Consider the following 17,268-nt stretch of genomic DNA (forward strand, 5'->3'; position numbering starts at 1 on the left):
GCATGTAATGAGGAAAGATGAATGTCAGATAGGCAAAACAATGTTAGGGATGAATGCTGATGGACGGAGAGCGGGTGGTAGACCCAAAAAACGATGGATGGATTGTGTGAAAGAGGATATGAGAAAGAAAGGAGTGAGTGCTGAGGTGACCAAAGATAGAGGAGAATGGAAGAGAAAAACTTGTTGTGCCGACCCCACATAACGTGGGATAAGGGCAGGAAGAAGAGAGTCCTTAAAGAGATGAGACTTTTTACATTTCAAGATTTTAAAGGCAACATTTTGATTACAAAACTAGAAAAAATTGTTTTTTATCGTTTTTCTCCTTGCTTCGTATATATGTATATTATTTGATTACTTATTGGGCTGGCAAATAATTATCAAACCAATTTAAATGAGTTACCTAAGTAAAGATTTTAGTTCGAAGATATTGACTGAAACAAATTGATCATAAAGTAATAGTTATAATAAAAAAGTACGTAGATTATTAATTCACGATTAAAATTCAATTATATTGACTTACATAGCATTTTTTTCTGTTTTATTGAACGCTCACATCATATTATTAAGTAGCCATGTGACGATAAAGAACAAAAAATGTATAGGGTCCTTAACAATTAAATCTAACCATGTAATGGTAAGACACTTAGAGGTTATTTATGACCCAAACAAAACTCGCTATGTGACATATTTATGAAAAAGTTTTTTTTTTATATTATTAAAACTGAAATATTTTTTCATGTAATTCCTTAATGTATGTTAAAGTGCAAATACTTTTGTCACAAAAATATTGATTCATTTATGTCCAATAATTATCGAAATAAACAGTTTTTTGTGTCTACTGTAAAGTAGGTTAAAAACACATGGCGACTTTTGTACGCGCAGCGACGATATGGCCCTTTACATTTTCGAATCAGTTACGTAATGTGCTAATTATCGCCCTAGTGCGGTAAAGTAGCACCATATGTACTGTAAATTATTATAGTACTTAGGCATGTAAACACTACGTATAAACCGATTAAAAATGTGAGAGTCCCACACACCGTCAGTATCACAAATTAATACCTATAGATAAACTTATTTAGGTGCATAACAGCATTTGTGCTATAACAACATTCTCCCATTTGTTGTTTTATAGTTATGATGATCTTTGCATAAATATACTCGCAATAAGCTACAATCGGAGCACAGAACGCCAAAATCAATATTGCCTATATGCCCCATTCTCTGATAAAAGCTCAATTGTGGTCGACGTTTATCTTAACAACTGACTTAAGTACAAAATAAAACCCGATTGGGGTCATAGTAATCGGTCGTGGGGAAGCCTCCGATAATCTTGCTGTCAAACGCAAGCACCGAGCGGCGTGCGATGCGATGGCGAGGCGGACGTGTGTGGAAATTGTACGTAGAATTAGCGGCTTGTTTCCCGTATAACCGTATAACCGCACACTACATTGCACATTTATCCTTTTAGTGGCTCCATTCTCGATGGTGCCTTCGATGCTTGCTAACTGCGTATAAATCGGACGCTGACTACCTATATCCTGCATTTTGTTTTTCTTACAGTCGATTCGGCTAAATAATAATTTTCTTGCATAGCTATATTAGGATTAGGGCTGCATTTAATCTTATTTGGCAGCTAATAGCATCACCAAAAAAAGGGATATTAGTAGCTTATTACCTACATCAATAGGTTTTCCTTGCTTTTGCAATGAGACGCCCACAAGATTACAAGAACAGTGTTCGATATTGAAACCGGAACAAGAGGACGAAGTACACTCGAATTAACTTGGACATCAAAACCAATATCTAGAGGTAGCTCAAAGCTAGATCCACAGACGACCTAGAACAGAATATCTAAAATAAATTAATCAAGAGAGCCGACCACGAGCCGACCCTAACTGAAATGGGATAAGGCGAGGACGATAAAGAAAGAGAATTTCTTTGATTAAATTTTTCTCAACAAATACAACTTCAAAATATATTAAAATTCCTAAGACCTAAAGGTACTACCTATAAGCATTTCCGCGCCCTTTAATGTTGTTCCATTCATGATCAATAACCACATGCATAAGCATCAATACTTAACTGCTAAAAGCGTAAAGCAACGCCTGATGATTTACAATATTTACATAATAAAGTTCGTTTACTCGATAACTAGTGTGACAATGATGCGAAAATTCTGGAAATCGAATATCAGTAACGTAATCGAGTTTCTAATGTTAGCCCGCAACGCTTTGTGCCAATCGAAATTTAGAGATCCAATTTTTGCAATAAAAAGTATGGCCCAAAAAGCATTTTATATCGTTTCAGCGTTTTATTTCGTAGCAGCCAATATATACTCGTACCGTTCACTTGTTTATTGTGAAATAGCTGGGGGTTAACCGGGTTATGTATCGCGCACAGAATTATTCCGAAACAGAAGTCTTATGTTTCGGCAATTTGTGTGAAAACCAAGTATTAGTTTTAGACCGCGGGCCAGGAACAGATTTCCATGACCAATCGCCTCCCGGGCGAAAACTCGTATAGTGGTTAACGGCTATGTATGATGAACCCTCGTGAACGTCAGCTGCCGCTCCATTGGCCGGTTGAAGAATGGCAGCAAATAAAGTCTATAAAAAAGTTTAGTCATCGCCTCCCGCTTGATACTTTGACAGATGATAGTTTAGATGCTATTGTGAATAAATAAAATCGTCAGCCGATTGTATCGCTGTGGAAAGACCGTCAGCTGGTAACATGAACATGTAAAAAGAAAATTCTTTTCAGTCATCGGCGTCATCGCCTCCCGTTTGATACTTTGTCAGATGATAGTTTAGATGCTATTGTTAATAAAACAAATCGTCAGCCGGTTGTATCGCGGCGGAAAGACCGTGTTACGCGTTTCGGTGGCTACCATTCCTCAACCCACCAACGGAGCGGCAGCTGACGTTCACGAGGGTTCATCATACATAGCCGTTAACCGCTATACGAGTTTTCGCCCGGGAGGCGATGACTGACAAAATTTGCGCTTGGCTCGCGTTCTATTTTTGAGTCACGAGTGTCACAACACTCGCGACACGTATACGAGCCCCGATGCATATGTTTTCGTCTAGTCAGACCATTTTTTGAGGTTCTCGCGTTTGTACAAAAATAATGTTTTAGTTTAAAAATCACTAACATTTAGTGCTAATGCTAATGTAGTTTAATTTTATATGGTAATATTCTCCAATAACTAAATCCAAATACAAGAAATACCGTTTGTACTAAAAGAGAAAAAATAACGATTTTTTTATTTTTTATTTGACGGGTAGGAATATAACAGATGTAAAAAGGGTTATTACTAGGGAAAGCAACATGGCTCTACCAATGTACTGACAATTTTGTTTCGAGTCCATGCATGCAGCAGTGCTATAGGAGAGGACAATATGATTTGGAGAACGTTTTTGAAAAGTAATTTTTTTTAACAATAAGAGTCTCATGCAATTTTATTATACTATCAAAATAAACTAGATTAAACATTACTATTACGGTTCCCATTACTGGGTCATTTTATCTTCATGTGTAAAATTTATTAGAAAAAACAAAATTGTTGTGTGGAACTAGACGAACTAATTTGCATCGGGGCTCGTACATACCTAAAGTCTGACCAGAAATATATGATCACGCGCCATGTTGCGGAATTTCACTGAAACTATTTTTTCATACTATACTGAACTGTAACCTTAAACAATGAGAATAACAGCGCCCTCTTGACAATGATCATATATTACTGGTCGGGCTTTACATACTAACATTCAACAATAGTTCGAATTTTCATTTTGAATATTTACAATATAATGTACACAGAGATTCACAAGATTAAGTAGTGTCACCTAACTGCATCTTTGCATGCCATTAAGTACTCGTATGTACTACAAAGCACATTTAATTATTGACCAAGTCCAATTTAAATGTGTTCTCTTCTATGCTCGATTGAAAATGTTTTTTCAAATTGTCATCGAAATTGGTTCCTATCGCTAAAGAAATAACGTTAAAGATTGCATAATGAGGAGGTGGTGGTGGTTGGGAACACGTCGATATCTTCTGCCAGTTACTAAACACCTTCTAGAGACGTCATACATGATCATTTTATTTAATGAGACTACACAATTATATAACCATAGAACAATAAGGTTCCAAATTCAAAATAAAATAATTGCTTCTGGAACCCACGAAAATAAACATATATCTGCGGTATCACGGGAATAAAAAGCATTTCATAACGCATGAACTCTATAGGGCTTTGCCGAGTAATAAAGTGGCGTTGAGGTGCGAGTTGGCAGGTGCTTGTCTCGATTATGTCGTTTTATAACTGAGGGTACGTATAATATAAGACCACCCAAAGCCATTTGCCAAAATGAACTGAACATAATGGACCGCGAGCCAGGCGCAAATTTCGTCAGTCATCGCATCCCGGGCGAAAACTCGTATAGCGGTTAACGGCTATGTATCATGAACCCTCGTGAACGTCAGCTGCCGTTGGTGGGTTGAGGAATGGCAGCCACCGAAACGCGTAACACGGTCTTTTCACCGCGATACAACCGGCTGACGATTTGTTTTATTAACAATAGATAGCATCTAAACGATATTTAAATTTATTAAGAATCAATTTGGTTATAACAGTCAACCTTTCATACTCTAAAAATTATACTAAATTACATTACATTAAATCAAATATACAATTATACATCACAATAACAAATTACTCTTACTCTAAACTATACTATCCTAGAAACTAACACTAATAAAAAAAGACCACTTCAGCCGTCCCGAAAATCGTCCCGCGACCCCCCCCGATGCAATGGTGCCCATGACGCTCGCCGCGTTGCCACGTTGAACCGCGATGGACAATCTTTGCATTAGGAAGGACCCAGAGCGAGGATCCAAATCTAAACTATCATCTGACAAAGTATCAAACGGGAGGCGATGACGCCGATGACTGAAAATAATTTTCTTTTTTACATGTTCATGTGACATATATACATTAACCTGTGCTTGTGATGTTCATATCGGCTCCGTAATATTCTTGTGTTTTAAAAGTAAAAAGCGTAAAAAACTATATAAAGCAGTGATAATTGTGTAAAGCAATGAACAATGTTACTGTGAAAACGTTATACAACTCGTGAGTGTGCTAACTACAAAGATATAAACAGAAAAAACCGGCATCAGGAAAAGTGACAGTTGTACCCTTAAAACGGAAGAAAAAGACTAAAAAAAGGACTTGCAACACGTGAAGGGAAATCTAGTGACAATTTTTCAGAAATAAGTGCAAAAGAAAAGTTCTCAGATAATTACTTCAAATCATTTTAACCTCAAAAACACGAATAACGGTACACAAACACGTTGTCACAATAGTTATTTGTTATACAAGGGTGCAAAGTTGTATTTTACTCGCGAGTGTGGAATTGAAACACAAGCAAGCGAAAGGATTCTATAGTTGAACCACGAGCGAAGCGAGTGGTTCTAAAATAGAATCCTGAGCGTAGCGAGTGTTTTAACACACGAGAAGTAAAATACATTTGCACCCGTGTGTAACACAAAACTTTTCCCCTCACTATAGCGAGGAAAGTGCAACATCCACAGGCGTTAGATCATCTTCATCAACTGGAATCACTCATTTTTGTACGATATTATAACAAAAAACTCTGGAAATTCTGTACTTTTACGTGAGAAGTTTTTAAGTAAAATTTTTGTTGACAATGTTGACATTTCTGACGTATGAAATGTCAATGATGCGTTTTAAAATTGCATCGACTTAACTTGTGCGTTCAGAATTATATTTAACATAATGATTAAAAAACAAACGTTTATTATGGAATTTTAAGGTTTATGACTTAAAATCATTAAATAAAGCTAAATCTGGTATTTTTTATTAGATTCTCAAACCATTTATTTAATGATAATTAATATCGAACGAACCATTATTACGAGCGTTTTACGTTTTGTTATCTGTCAAGCTACTTAAACACGCTCCATCCAAGGTCAATTTACTTTCCCCACTAGTGGATAAAATGCGTTTTTCCCCGCTTGTTTTAAAGGATAAAAGACGGCTTTCCGAGCTAGTGAAGGGAAAAGAACTTTTTAACCACAGTGCCATCTGTTGGCAAGTAACAAAACAACGTGAACTAGCATCAACGTTTAACCCAAGCTTTCCGCGTACGCGCACATTACCAGAAGATTCGGGTGATTATCGATAGAGGGCATAAATATAAGCCTAAACAATGGATCAGATCCTACAAACTCTAAAAGATATCCAGCTGGACTTATCTAAACAGAAGCAAGATATGAAAGAGATGGAGAATAATATTACGGAATCTATAAATAACAATATAGATAGTAAATTTAAGCATATAGAGGAAAAAACAAAGAACTTGGAATTAAAAATCGATCAACAACAAAAAACTATAGACATTTTAGATAAACAACTAAGAAGAAAAAATGTCATATTTTTTGGAGTTGAAGAAAAAGAAAAAGGCTACGAAAATCTACTTTCTATCATTTTAGAAATATTAAATAAAAATATGAATATATCATGCAAAAAATGGGAAATTGAAAATGTGATCAGAATGGGGAAAAACACAGGGAAAATTAGACCTGTGGCAGTCACAATAACAACTATGAGCCGAAGAATAGAGATATTGAAGAACAAAAAATCACTTGAAAACACTAGAATCTACTTAAAAGAAGATTTCTCCCCTGCCATATTACAAAAAAGAAAGGAATTACAGGAAACCTTGAAAAAAGAGAGAGAGTCTGGGAAAAGAGTAGCTCTACACTACGACAAGATAATTGAATTAAAACCTCGCAGCTCAGGACCTCGCACACCCACCGATAGAAATACTAATAAGAGGATTTTGTCTATTTCACCTGAAGAATCGGAGAAGAACCATTGAGGAGACAACAACGAGACGACAAAACAAGCACCGAGCACAAGCAATATGAACAAAATACCAAAACGAAATAAAAGAAATATCGAGTCATTTGTAATTCGTGAGCCAAAAAGTACAAATGCCAATTCGACTTTAGATAAGTAACATACTACAAACTCCGCCCGATAGCAAGGAGCAGCGCCCCTCCAAAACGTATTCCAGAACGAATAACAAAAAAAAAGAAAAACATTAATGTTCCCCAAGCCGGCTGGTCACCGTGGGGACAGCGACCACAACCCTCCAATTAAGAAGAAAAGAGAAAGAAAAAGAACAGTATTTACAGACCAATGGAACAAATTGGAGGAGGCCTTGACCCAATAAAGTGGGGTTCCTATCAAGTTCTTTAGTTTAAAATACACAAATATAAAAATTAAGTTTAAACATGCCACTGACAAAACAAAATAAGTAAAAAAGAAAGAAAACAGATGTTAAAAATTAATTAAGAAATTATTTATGTACCTATACCTAAACTTTGTAATTGAAAAGGAAATAAAGAGGCTTTTTTATTTTTATTTATTTTATTTATGTGACCAGCTGAACATCTTTCCACAGAGATACAATCGGCTGACGATTTTGTTTATTCACAATAGCATCTAAACTATCATCTGACAAAGTATCATGCGGGAGGCGATGACAAAAAATTTTTTATAGACTATTTGCTGCCATTCCTCAACCCACCAACGGAGCGGCAGCTGACGTTCACGAGGGTTCATCATACATAGCCGTTAACCACTATACGAGTTTTCGCCCGGGAGGCGATTGGTCATGGAAATCTGTTCCTGGCCCGCGGTCTATAATTGAGTGATAGGCCACTGGGACACCGGACAAATTACCTACAATGTGACATCACCCTGCACAACTATTGTACGCAGTTGTGCACCAATTTGAGCTGATACAGGAGCCGTGGTATCCAATTTTGGGGGTCACTTTTTTGTCCTTCTGACACGTTTATGTTAGCGTTTGGGTAGTCAATAGTTGGCAGTTGACCTTTAGACGATCAGTCATACGCTGGGAAGTGAGCATCACGTCCACCCTTCAAAAGTGTATTAAAAAAAATTGCGTTTGCTTAAAAGGTTAGTTTTTCGAACTAATGATTTTTACTTTCCCATTTTTTTTAATGTGTTTCTGACCGTAATTTATACGTCCACACCAAAGGGTTTGAATATTCAAAAACTTTATATAAATAAATAATAGTACATTGTGATACAAGTGTGCTAAGTTGGACATTACACACGAGGCGATATTGTGCGCGCGAGCTGTAAGCGAGCGCGCAATAAGAAAGCCGATGTGTGTAATGACCAATGCACACGCGTTTCACACGACGTTTTTCAACACACTTGCGCACAAAAAAAGAAACTTTCATATTAATCAAATTTTAATTGTTAAAACAGTCTAAAATCTGTCATACTGCCGGCCGCCCCTCGCCCCGGCCGCGGGCGGCGGGCGGGCCGGCCGGGCCGCGGCAGGCGGTCGGGCGCGCCGGTTCCCGCCAGTCCGACCAATTAAAGAAGGCTCCGTTTCCATGCATATTATTAGCAATCAGATAATATAATGAAAAAGCACGAGTGTTATAATATACTGAAAAAGCACGCGTGTTTAATATCTACGATTATGAGCCAAAAATCGGTGGAATAAAAACGTCGTTTTGAGCAAGTGTCTTGAAAATTTTATTACTTAATTTATACAAGAGCGCTTAAATTATTTGACAACGGCAACCTGAACCGAGGCAACGGAGCCGAAAGTTCGAGTAATTCGGGGCCTTAGTACCACCGGGGTTAAGAACACGCATATCGAGAGCCCTAATAGGTACCTCAGTGGCCAGAGCTAGGTTAGTATAAGTGTGCCAGTTATGGCCTAAAAGGAAAAATCACGATATCAGGTCGCCAGTTTTGTTCACTAGGCATAATATGCAATTTATTATATGCACGCCAAGAAAATAACCTAACATTCCCCTATACAATTTCTTGACATGTATATTAAACAATAAACTCAAAGAAATATAGAAGGGATTCAAAAATAATGACGGATTAGAATACTCACCTTCCAATCTTATTGTTCTAATTAACAAAATATAGCAGCGATAGGTTTTATTCAGCGATAAGACCGCCTGTTGTCTAACTCTATCCTTAATCAATTGTTTTCGGTAAGTATATTTTACTGAGGTGTGCCAATAAAGAGTATTCTATCTTCACGTGCTCCGACACAACTTGGCTCCTGTCAACTGAATGATAACTATACACATGACAGATGATAGCGTCATCTGTGTTGCTATAAGCAGTTTCCTCTTTTATCAACTATAAACCATAGTTTTGTAAAGTTGTACCTTAGTAAACTCAAAGTTGAAAATCTGCTCTACGTCATTAGTATTACCGAGGAAAAACTCTGTTGCTAAGGGTATCAGCCATTAACAAAAATTTTCCTTATTGACCTTTTTCTTCATGACCCACGAAAGTGTTTACATCCTACGTACAACTATTACGTAACGATGGCAATCGTCAAAGGAAGGGCAAAAACAAGCGGAAGGTCTATTGATTAAAAGACGTTCGCATGAGCGGCGGCTGAAGTGCTATACACGTCCCGTTAGAAAATTGCTCACCGTGACTGTTTGCTGGAGGGCGGCCCGAGCTGTGCCAAAACCACAATCATAATATTATTGACAGTAACTTGACTTCTCCGAAAGTTGTATTCACGAAGATTAAAACATGGCATTCCTGGTTTATATTAGCGGTGAAAGCTCCGGGTGGCAATTTCGTCACTCGAAAATCTGTGGAAAACGGCGAAATGCTATTTTTGAAATACGAGCGATAGAAATTGGAAATCTAGTGGTATTGACCTCTCGTTGTCAATTTTATTAGTAAAATTTAGACACATGTTCGTCTCTGCTTTATTATTTCCAAAATTCGGTATTTCGTTTGTGTTTGCGAACAATCACTTTAAATACAAGACGTGTGTGACGACCTCTCAAGGCCCTGGAAGTGCTAGCTAGCTGAAGAAGGACCAGGATCCCCGAAAATCATCGGCGTGTGCTCAAGGTTAGTGGCTATCCTATATTGGTTGATTGCAATGCCTGTCCAAAGGTTTTTAATATGCTAGGGAACCTAGGACCAGCTGAGTTATCGAAGGGTTCATACGTGAACATAACTTTTGAATGCCTCGTAGTGGAGAGGAAGCCACATGAAATCGAGCGCTCGAAATTCAAAAATCGCCCCTCAGCTCTAAATATCGACTGATCAAAAATTACTAAATAAACTACGTAATTATATTAGAAACGCGCAATTTTATAGCTGAATTATACGTTTCAATTCAATGCTTATGAAGTCTATAAACTATTTTTTTTGGCAGGTATTTACCACACTTATTTGCCACCAATAACAGTGTGAATTTCAATGTTTTTGTAAGAAGGTACCCTAATTATGAGAATTTATGACGTTTATGGATATTTTCTGAAAACAGTGTACCTTTTACTTCGCATAAATACGAAGTTAAAGTACTGAATTGTATGTGTTATTGTGCTTGGTCCGTTACGGTCATCTGTAGTAGGCGGTATCTAATTCCAAAAGGTCTGTTTTCTTTCTGTGTAATTTTCAAATGGAATAACGCTGACGGCTTTTGGGATACATGTGAAGTTTGACTGTGTTGTGAGTAGGTACTTATACTTTTTACGTTCTTAGATGAGAACAATTGAGCACTTTAGCCTTAATGGGCTTAACTGAGTTAATGCTTTTTATTTTTACCTAGACAATGCGTGACTTTTTGCCTCGCGTATTTAAGTACGCGCGTTATAGAAATAATCCCTATTTTGAGTTTGAGACTTGAGTTATTTTGATTAAATATGTTGCTAGTGGCGGTAGCTATAGTCATGTTGCAAGCACGTATGCCATTCCGTGTCATGTTACGCCTCAAACCATTCGACTGTCCTACAAATAGGTATGTAATATCAATACCAATACTCGTAAGGACTGCAAAGGGCATAATTTATAGATTTGCAGTTAGTAGTGAAGTAGTGATCATGTAGTAGGCAATGATTCTGCCACTAACCGTTATTATTGGACATGCCACTACCGGATTAAGACATTTCATGACCTAAGCACTTCTAGACTATGGTGTCTCTCCACAGGGTGAGAATCGATCGATACCTGACATTAATCACAAAGACGTGCTCTGAGAAACTGCTTACTATGCTTATTTATCCGGCAATCTCTGCCCTCTCAGTATGTATGTATAAGAGCAAAGACAAGGTATAGTACCTGATCGGTTAAAGCCAACAAGAGTAGTTGCCGGTGAAGCCTGGAGGTTCTCTATACGCAGAGATGGTAGCTAGCCACTAAAGCCTCACTCACTGGAAGAGTTGCCTGTGGTAGTAGAGCTGTGGCTGGCAGTGGAAGTGGTGCCGGTGGACAACCACTGCGGGGACTTGCAGGCGCTGCACGCCGCGGGCCGCACGGTGCCACGTTCAGTTACGTCAGGAGCTGGCGCAGCTCGCTTCTTGCCCTGAATAGATGCATGGGAATTTAAAAAGCCGGCATTGTATCAATGTGAGCATCTGGAAATATGACTAAATTTCCAATTGATATAATCAAATTATTGATTAATTTTCTGAATAGAAAAAAAATAGCACAGGAAACTTTTGTCGGCGGGTTCAAATAAACATTCAATACTAAGTTAAACCATACAAATGATACGCGCAACTTTGATATAGCTATCTGACTATCGATAACGAGAAAGTCTATAGTAAAACCAAAAATTTTAAGATTTGATAAAACACAAAAAGTTTTTTTTGTATGCTATCCGGTCGCAGTCAAGCACAAGCATTCTTATACAAATTTTGTATATAATAATATTTTTTTAAACATATTAACTAAATCAGGTCATATGCGTCTGAACGAGTAGAACCGCTCGACAAAAACACGGTTTATAGAAACATTTTTCAAAAATTCACTTTTCTTACTGCTACGTTTACCATCAAATCAATCTCGATTACACTTACTGATACTTTACATTAGACAAAGTTGCATTGACCAAATTATTTGTACTAAGTATTTCTATGGTAAAACTATTCGGTCTCATAGTTCTTTCTTCCAAAATAGCACAGGAAAAATAGCATATTTTGGCGGCAAAATATGTACATCCATGAAGCTTTGTTTTTTATCTTTATCTTGGAACTAGAAATGAGGTTCTGCTGAGTCCTATCAACACTAAGGGTTCTGACCCCCTTTTCGGGGGTATGGTCAGGGGGTTCATTTAAAAAAAATGCACAGTTTACAAACTGGGCATGTGAGGTGTTATTTTCGTGTAATTTTTTGCGCTGAATCGTATGAGATCATATTCATACTAATAGGGTTAATATTTTGCGAGATATGTATGGTTTTTATTGAAAAAAAAAAAACAAAAAAAACAATTCAAAAGTAGGTTTTAAGCAGCAAAAACAATTGGAAAACTTTTATTTATTTAATCTTTATTGCGCAAAAGAAAACACAATCGTGCAAAAGATGGACTTAATGCTATAAGGCATTCTCTACCAGTCAACCTTTGGACAAAGCAGATTTTTATAGGCGGTGCAACATCATGTTGTAATTACAAAACAACGAACGTACTTTATTTAATTACACAACTCATTAATTTGTGGCATGAGCACGAATATTTGTTCCCGAGTCATGTGTGTTTTCTATGTATTTAAGTATCTATATAGGTATCATATGTCCTTTCCTAAGTACCCAAAACGCAAGCCTTATTAAGCTCACTGTAGGACTTAGTCAATTTGTGTAGTACTCGTAATGTCCTATAATATTTATTTATTTATCAAGTAATATAAATAATAAACCAGCGCTGTTAACGGCAAAGGTAAAAAACAACTCATCAAAATCCTCGAGAAAAATCCTGCCCTACGGGAGTGTGTTGCAACCTTATGCAAAATATGAGAGGGGCTTTCTTGCTTCAACTTGGACAAAGGCATGGCCCCTGAACACAACGATGACGATGAACTGAGTGATTTCGGAGAAGATGAAGAATAAATTTAATATTAATAACTAAACATGTTCATAGTTGATATTAGTGTAGTGCCTATTAGTGTAGTGCTCTTCAGCAAGTTAGATCGTTTACTAAATAATTGCATTCGGATTATTTTCTGTCTCTGTAAATATGATCTATCTCCTCTTTCCGCTGGTTTCCTATACGAGTTGTCGCAACATTTGCATGCTTTTATGTCTTTTCTGTCATTAACGATCTTTAATTCCCCGAATATCTGTTCTTCTTACCTATCTATATTTCTTCAACTTCTATGGAGTTTCTCGCGTTCGTCAACTTCACACTGCTGGCAACCTGTCCCTGTCTATACCATCTCACCGAACAGGTTACACGTCCAATTCATTCTTCATTCAGGAACAGTGTCCAAACAGATTTGCATTTAAAAACTCCTTTTTTTCTGGCAGAATGGTAAATTCTTAGTTTCTAATTTGAGTCATCTGATTTCTTATGTATGTGTATGTAATATGCCTTTGTATTGTTTATATTACTTGTATACATGTTTAGTTGTAATAAATCAATATTATAGGACATTACGAGTAACAAATTAACTAAGTCCTACAGTGAGCTTAATAAGGCTTGCGTTGTGGGTACTTAGACAAGGATGTATATAATATATATATATACTTAAATAAATAGAAAACACCCGGGACTCGGGCACAAATATTCGTGCTCATGGCACAAATAAATGAGTGGTGTAATTGAAGTATGTTCTTTGTTTTTATATTACAACATGATGTTGCACCGCCTATAAATTAGCTGCTTTGTCCAAAGGTTGACTGGTAGATAATGCTTTATAGCATTAAGTCCATCTTTTGTACGATTGTATTTTCTTTTGTGCAATAAAGATTAAATAAATAAATAAAAGTTTTCCAATTGTTTTGTTGATTAAAACCTACTTTGACTTGAAATATTTGATTTTATAATTTTTTTCAACAAAAACCATACATATCTCGCAAAATATTGATCCTATAAGTATGAATATGGTCTCATTCGATTCAGCGTAAAAAATTAGGGGGTCGGAACCCTAAATGTTGATAGGACTCAGCAGATCCTCATAAGTCGGCGTATATTTAAGTCCCGACTAAAATGGTGTCAAGATCATCAAAATCAAATACAAATGGACATAATAGCATCACAACACTCGAAAAAAGATTTTAAGGCTTTTTGGAAGTCAACTAGCAAGTTAAATGTCAGGTCTGGCCCGCCGGCGAGCGTGGAGGGGGTAACGGATCATAAGGCTATTGCTAACATTTTCAGAGACCACTTTACTGTGCAACCTAGCGTAACACCTTCATGTGAAAGGCGGGCGGGCACTGGGACCATTATGAATAGATAGACAGGCGACAAGGATATCGGTCTCAGAGGTAGCCAAATCCATTAAATCTATGTCTGGTGATAAGTCGCCTGGTCATGATGGCCTCAGTGTGGAACATCTACCTTATTCTGGTTGTCATATTTCGCGTGTACTTGCAATGTTTTATTCTCTGTGTATATCCCATTCCTACCTGCCAATCGACTTAATAAAAACCGTTGTCATACCAGTGGTGAAAAACAAGCCAGTAGGAGACCTAACTAGTAAGTAAGTAAGTAAGTAAGTAAGTAAGTAAGTATTTATTTGCAAGTAAGTAGGTATTTATTTGCAAAGAATAAGTAGGTACAATAGTGTCTTAGGTGGTAAGTGACAATTGGTTGCTTATTCTGCTATTTGTACTATACAGGTTGTACTAGCATGCAAAAATCTTAAAACTAGAAACTACTACAAATCTGGCTGTATATCTTGAGAAAGGAAATCTTTTACATTGTAATAGCTTTTGTCAGTCAATAGCTTCATCAATTTATTTCTAAATCTATGTACAGGTAGTTCTCTTATAGTTTTAGGTAGTTTGTTAAAAAGTTTCATGCACATAACAAAACAGTGATTAGTGTATAATGCTGTCCTGGGAACACAGTCATGAACCAGCCTTCCAGGATCCCGTTGATTTCTAGTAGAGGCGCTTTCAGCTGTAGTAAATAAATACATATGCCTCTTTACAAACATGCAGATTTCCAAAATGTATAAGCATGGTAGCGGTAAAATCCTAAGTAAGGTAGTAAAACTAACTATAGGCCGATATCGCTCGCTACTGTTATGACAAAGGTACTGGACGGTGTGCTTAATGCGCAGTTGAATAAGAACCTTTCGTTACATGACAACCAGTTCGGGTTTAGGCCCGGGCTGTCTACTGAAAGTGCTATCCTGTGCCTTAAGCATACCGCCGCGTATTATGTTGACAGGAATACGCCAGTTTATGCTTGTTACCTTGATTTATCAAAAGCGTTTGATCTGGTTTCCTACGATATACTTTGGAAGAAACTAGAAGGAATTAACTTAGCTCCCGATCTGATAGGTATATTTAGATATTGGTATGGAAACCAGATCAACAACGTGAGATGGGCAGGTACATTGTCTGAGACATATAGGTTGGAATGTGGGGTGAGGCAGGGGGGGTTGAGCTCACCATCACTTTTCAACCTAAATATGAACGAGCTGATTGTCGCGCTCAGCAGCATGCATGTGGGCTGTCACGTAGACGGGGTTAATATGAACAAATTGAGCTATGCCGACGACATGGTGCTGTTGAGTGCGTCAGTCTGTGGCATCAGAAGGTTGCTTAAAGTGTGTGAAGACTACGCATACACGCACGGTCTAAAATATAATACAAGCAAAAGTCAGTACATGGTGTATTGGGGTCGAGTCTAAAATCCCGTCAGTAATACCACCTATCAGACTCAACACGGTTGCCCTAGAAAGGGTATACCAGTACAAATATTTAGGTCATATAGTTACTGCCGACCTCAAGGACGATGCTGACATAGAACGGGAACGTAGGGCCTTATCGATCAGAGCTAATTAATATGATTGCACGCAGATTTGCTCGGTGCTCAAAGGAGAGTAAAGTGACATTGTTTAGAGCTTTTTGCACAACATTTTACACCTGCAGTCTGTGGCGAAAGTTCACCTTGAAGTCGTATAAGGCCCTACAAGTACAATATAATAACGCGTTTAGGGCGCTGATGGGGCTGCCGCGATATTGCAGCGCGTCAGGGATGTTTGCGGAGGCGCATGTGGCGTGTTTTAAAGCTACTATGCGCCTGCGAGCCGCGTCCCTGGTGCGACGCGTCCGCGCCAGCTCCAACAGCGTCCTAGAAATGATTGCGGACAAGTTTTGTCCGTATATCACATTTTGCTCCGGACTTCATGCGCCCGGCAGCACTGTGGTAAACACATTGAGAAATAGATGAAGGGTGTCAATGTATTTACCACAGCTACCTACCTTAATGTAATTTTTGTAATTAATGTAATTTAATGTAATGTAATGTAATTTTTGTAGTTTTTGTTTAATGTTATCGTGTTAATGTTTGTGTTTTGTTTAATGTTTGTAATATGTATTATGTACTTATGAGTCACAGATACTCGAAATAAATGAATTTTAATTTTTAATTTTTTAATTTCTAGTTCCAAGATAAAGATAAAAAACAAAGTTTCATGGATGTACATATTTTGCCGCCAAATGGCCATATTTAGTTTTATTTTACCTGTACTAAAAGTTCAACGCGATGGTATTTAATTTATATTTATAAATTTATTCGGAGGTGCAATTGTATCTGGTTGTTTAAAGTTACTTGATGCTCAATCCTTCATTCAAACTCGCTATGTTATGTATGGCGAAAAAACCATACGCACGTCTGCCATGCCTTTTATAAATTTACCGAGTATACCATGCTGATAATTAAAGTGATTAATTTCCGATTCATTTCATAAATTAACGGATCATAATCAGCGAATCGTTTCATAATTATCATTAGTGCCGTATTCTATCACTATTGATGCTCGCTCTGGGCATTTAATAATGTGCGATTTGTGCAAATGATTATCGTCTAAATTAGGCGCGCATTCAACTCATGACGTGGAATTAACGCGAGCAGGACGCGTAGCCAACGTGCACATTGGTAAACCTCCATAGCGTAGCGTAGTCATCTCTCTCTATCACTCTCCTATATTAGTGCGACAGTGACAGTTGCGTTTCGTTCGCTACGGAGCGCAAACGAATGCACGTTGGCTGTGCACGCTGAAAAGAGGATCGGAGGACGGCCGCTGCTCCATACAAATGTAGTCCCCATTTTGCTCTCTGGATATTGACATTATGGAAAATATTTTTACATAATTTGATCTATATTAACCATAGCTATGCTATGCGTTGCCTTTTTTGGATTTTCTGATTATAGTAAAAATTAGAAGCGAAAAACTTTCATACCAATT

General features: G+C 37.4%; 1 protein-coding gene across 1 annotated transcript in view; it reads right to left on the minus strand.

Annotated features, from left to right (window-relative positions):
• LOC134741102 (uncharacterized) overlaps window positions 1-17,268 on the minus strand; it is a 51,076-nt gene that overhangs the window by 30,789 nt on the left and 3,019 nt on the right. The window contains exon 2 of the mRNA XM_063673873.1: window positions 11,285-11,435. Coding sequence (XP_063529943.1) covers window positions 11,285-11,435 — 151 coding nt within the window. The remainder of the gene's footprint in view (window positions 1-11,284; window positions 11,436-17,268) is intronic.

Source organism: Cydia strobilella, chromosome 4 (assembly GCF_947568885.1).
Source record: "Cydia strobilella chromosome 4, ilCydStro3.1, whole genome shotgun sequence".
Lineage (NCBI taxonomy): Eukaryota > Metazoa > Arthropoda > Insecta > Lepidoptera > Tortricidae > Cydia > Cydia strobilella.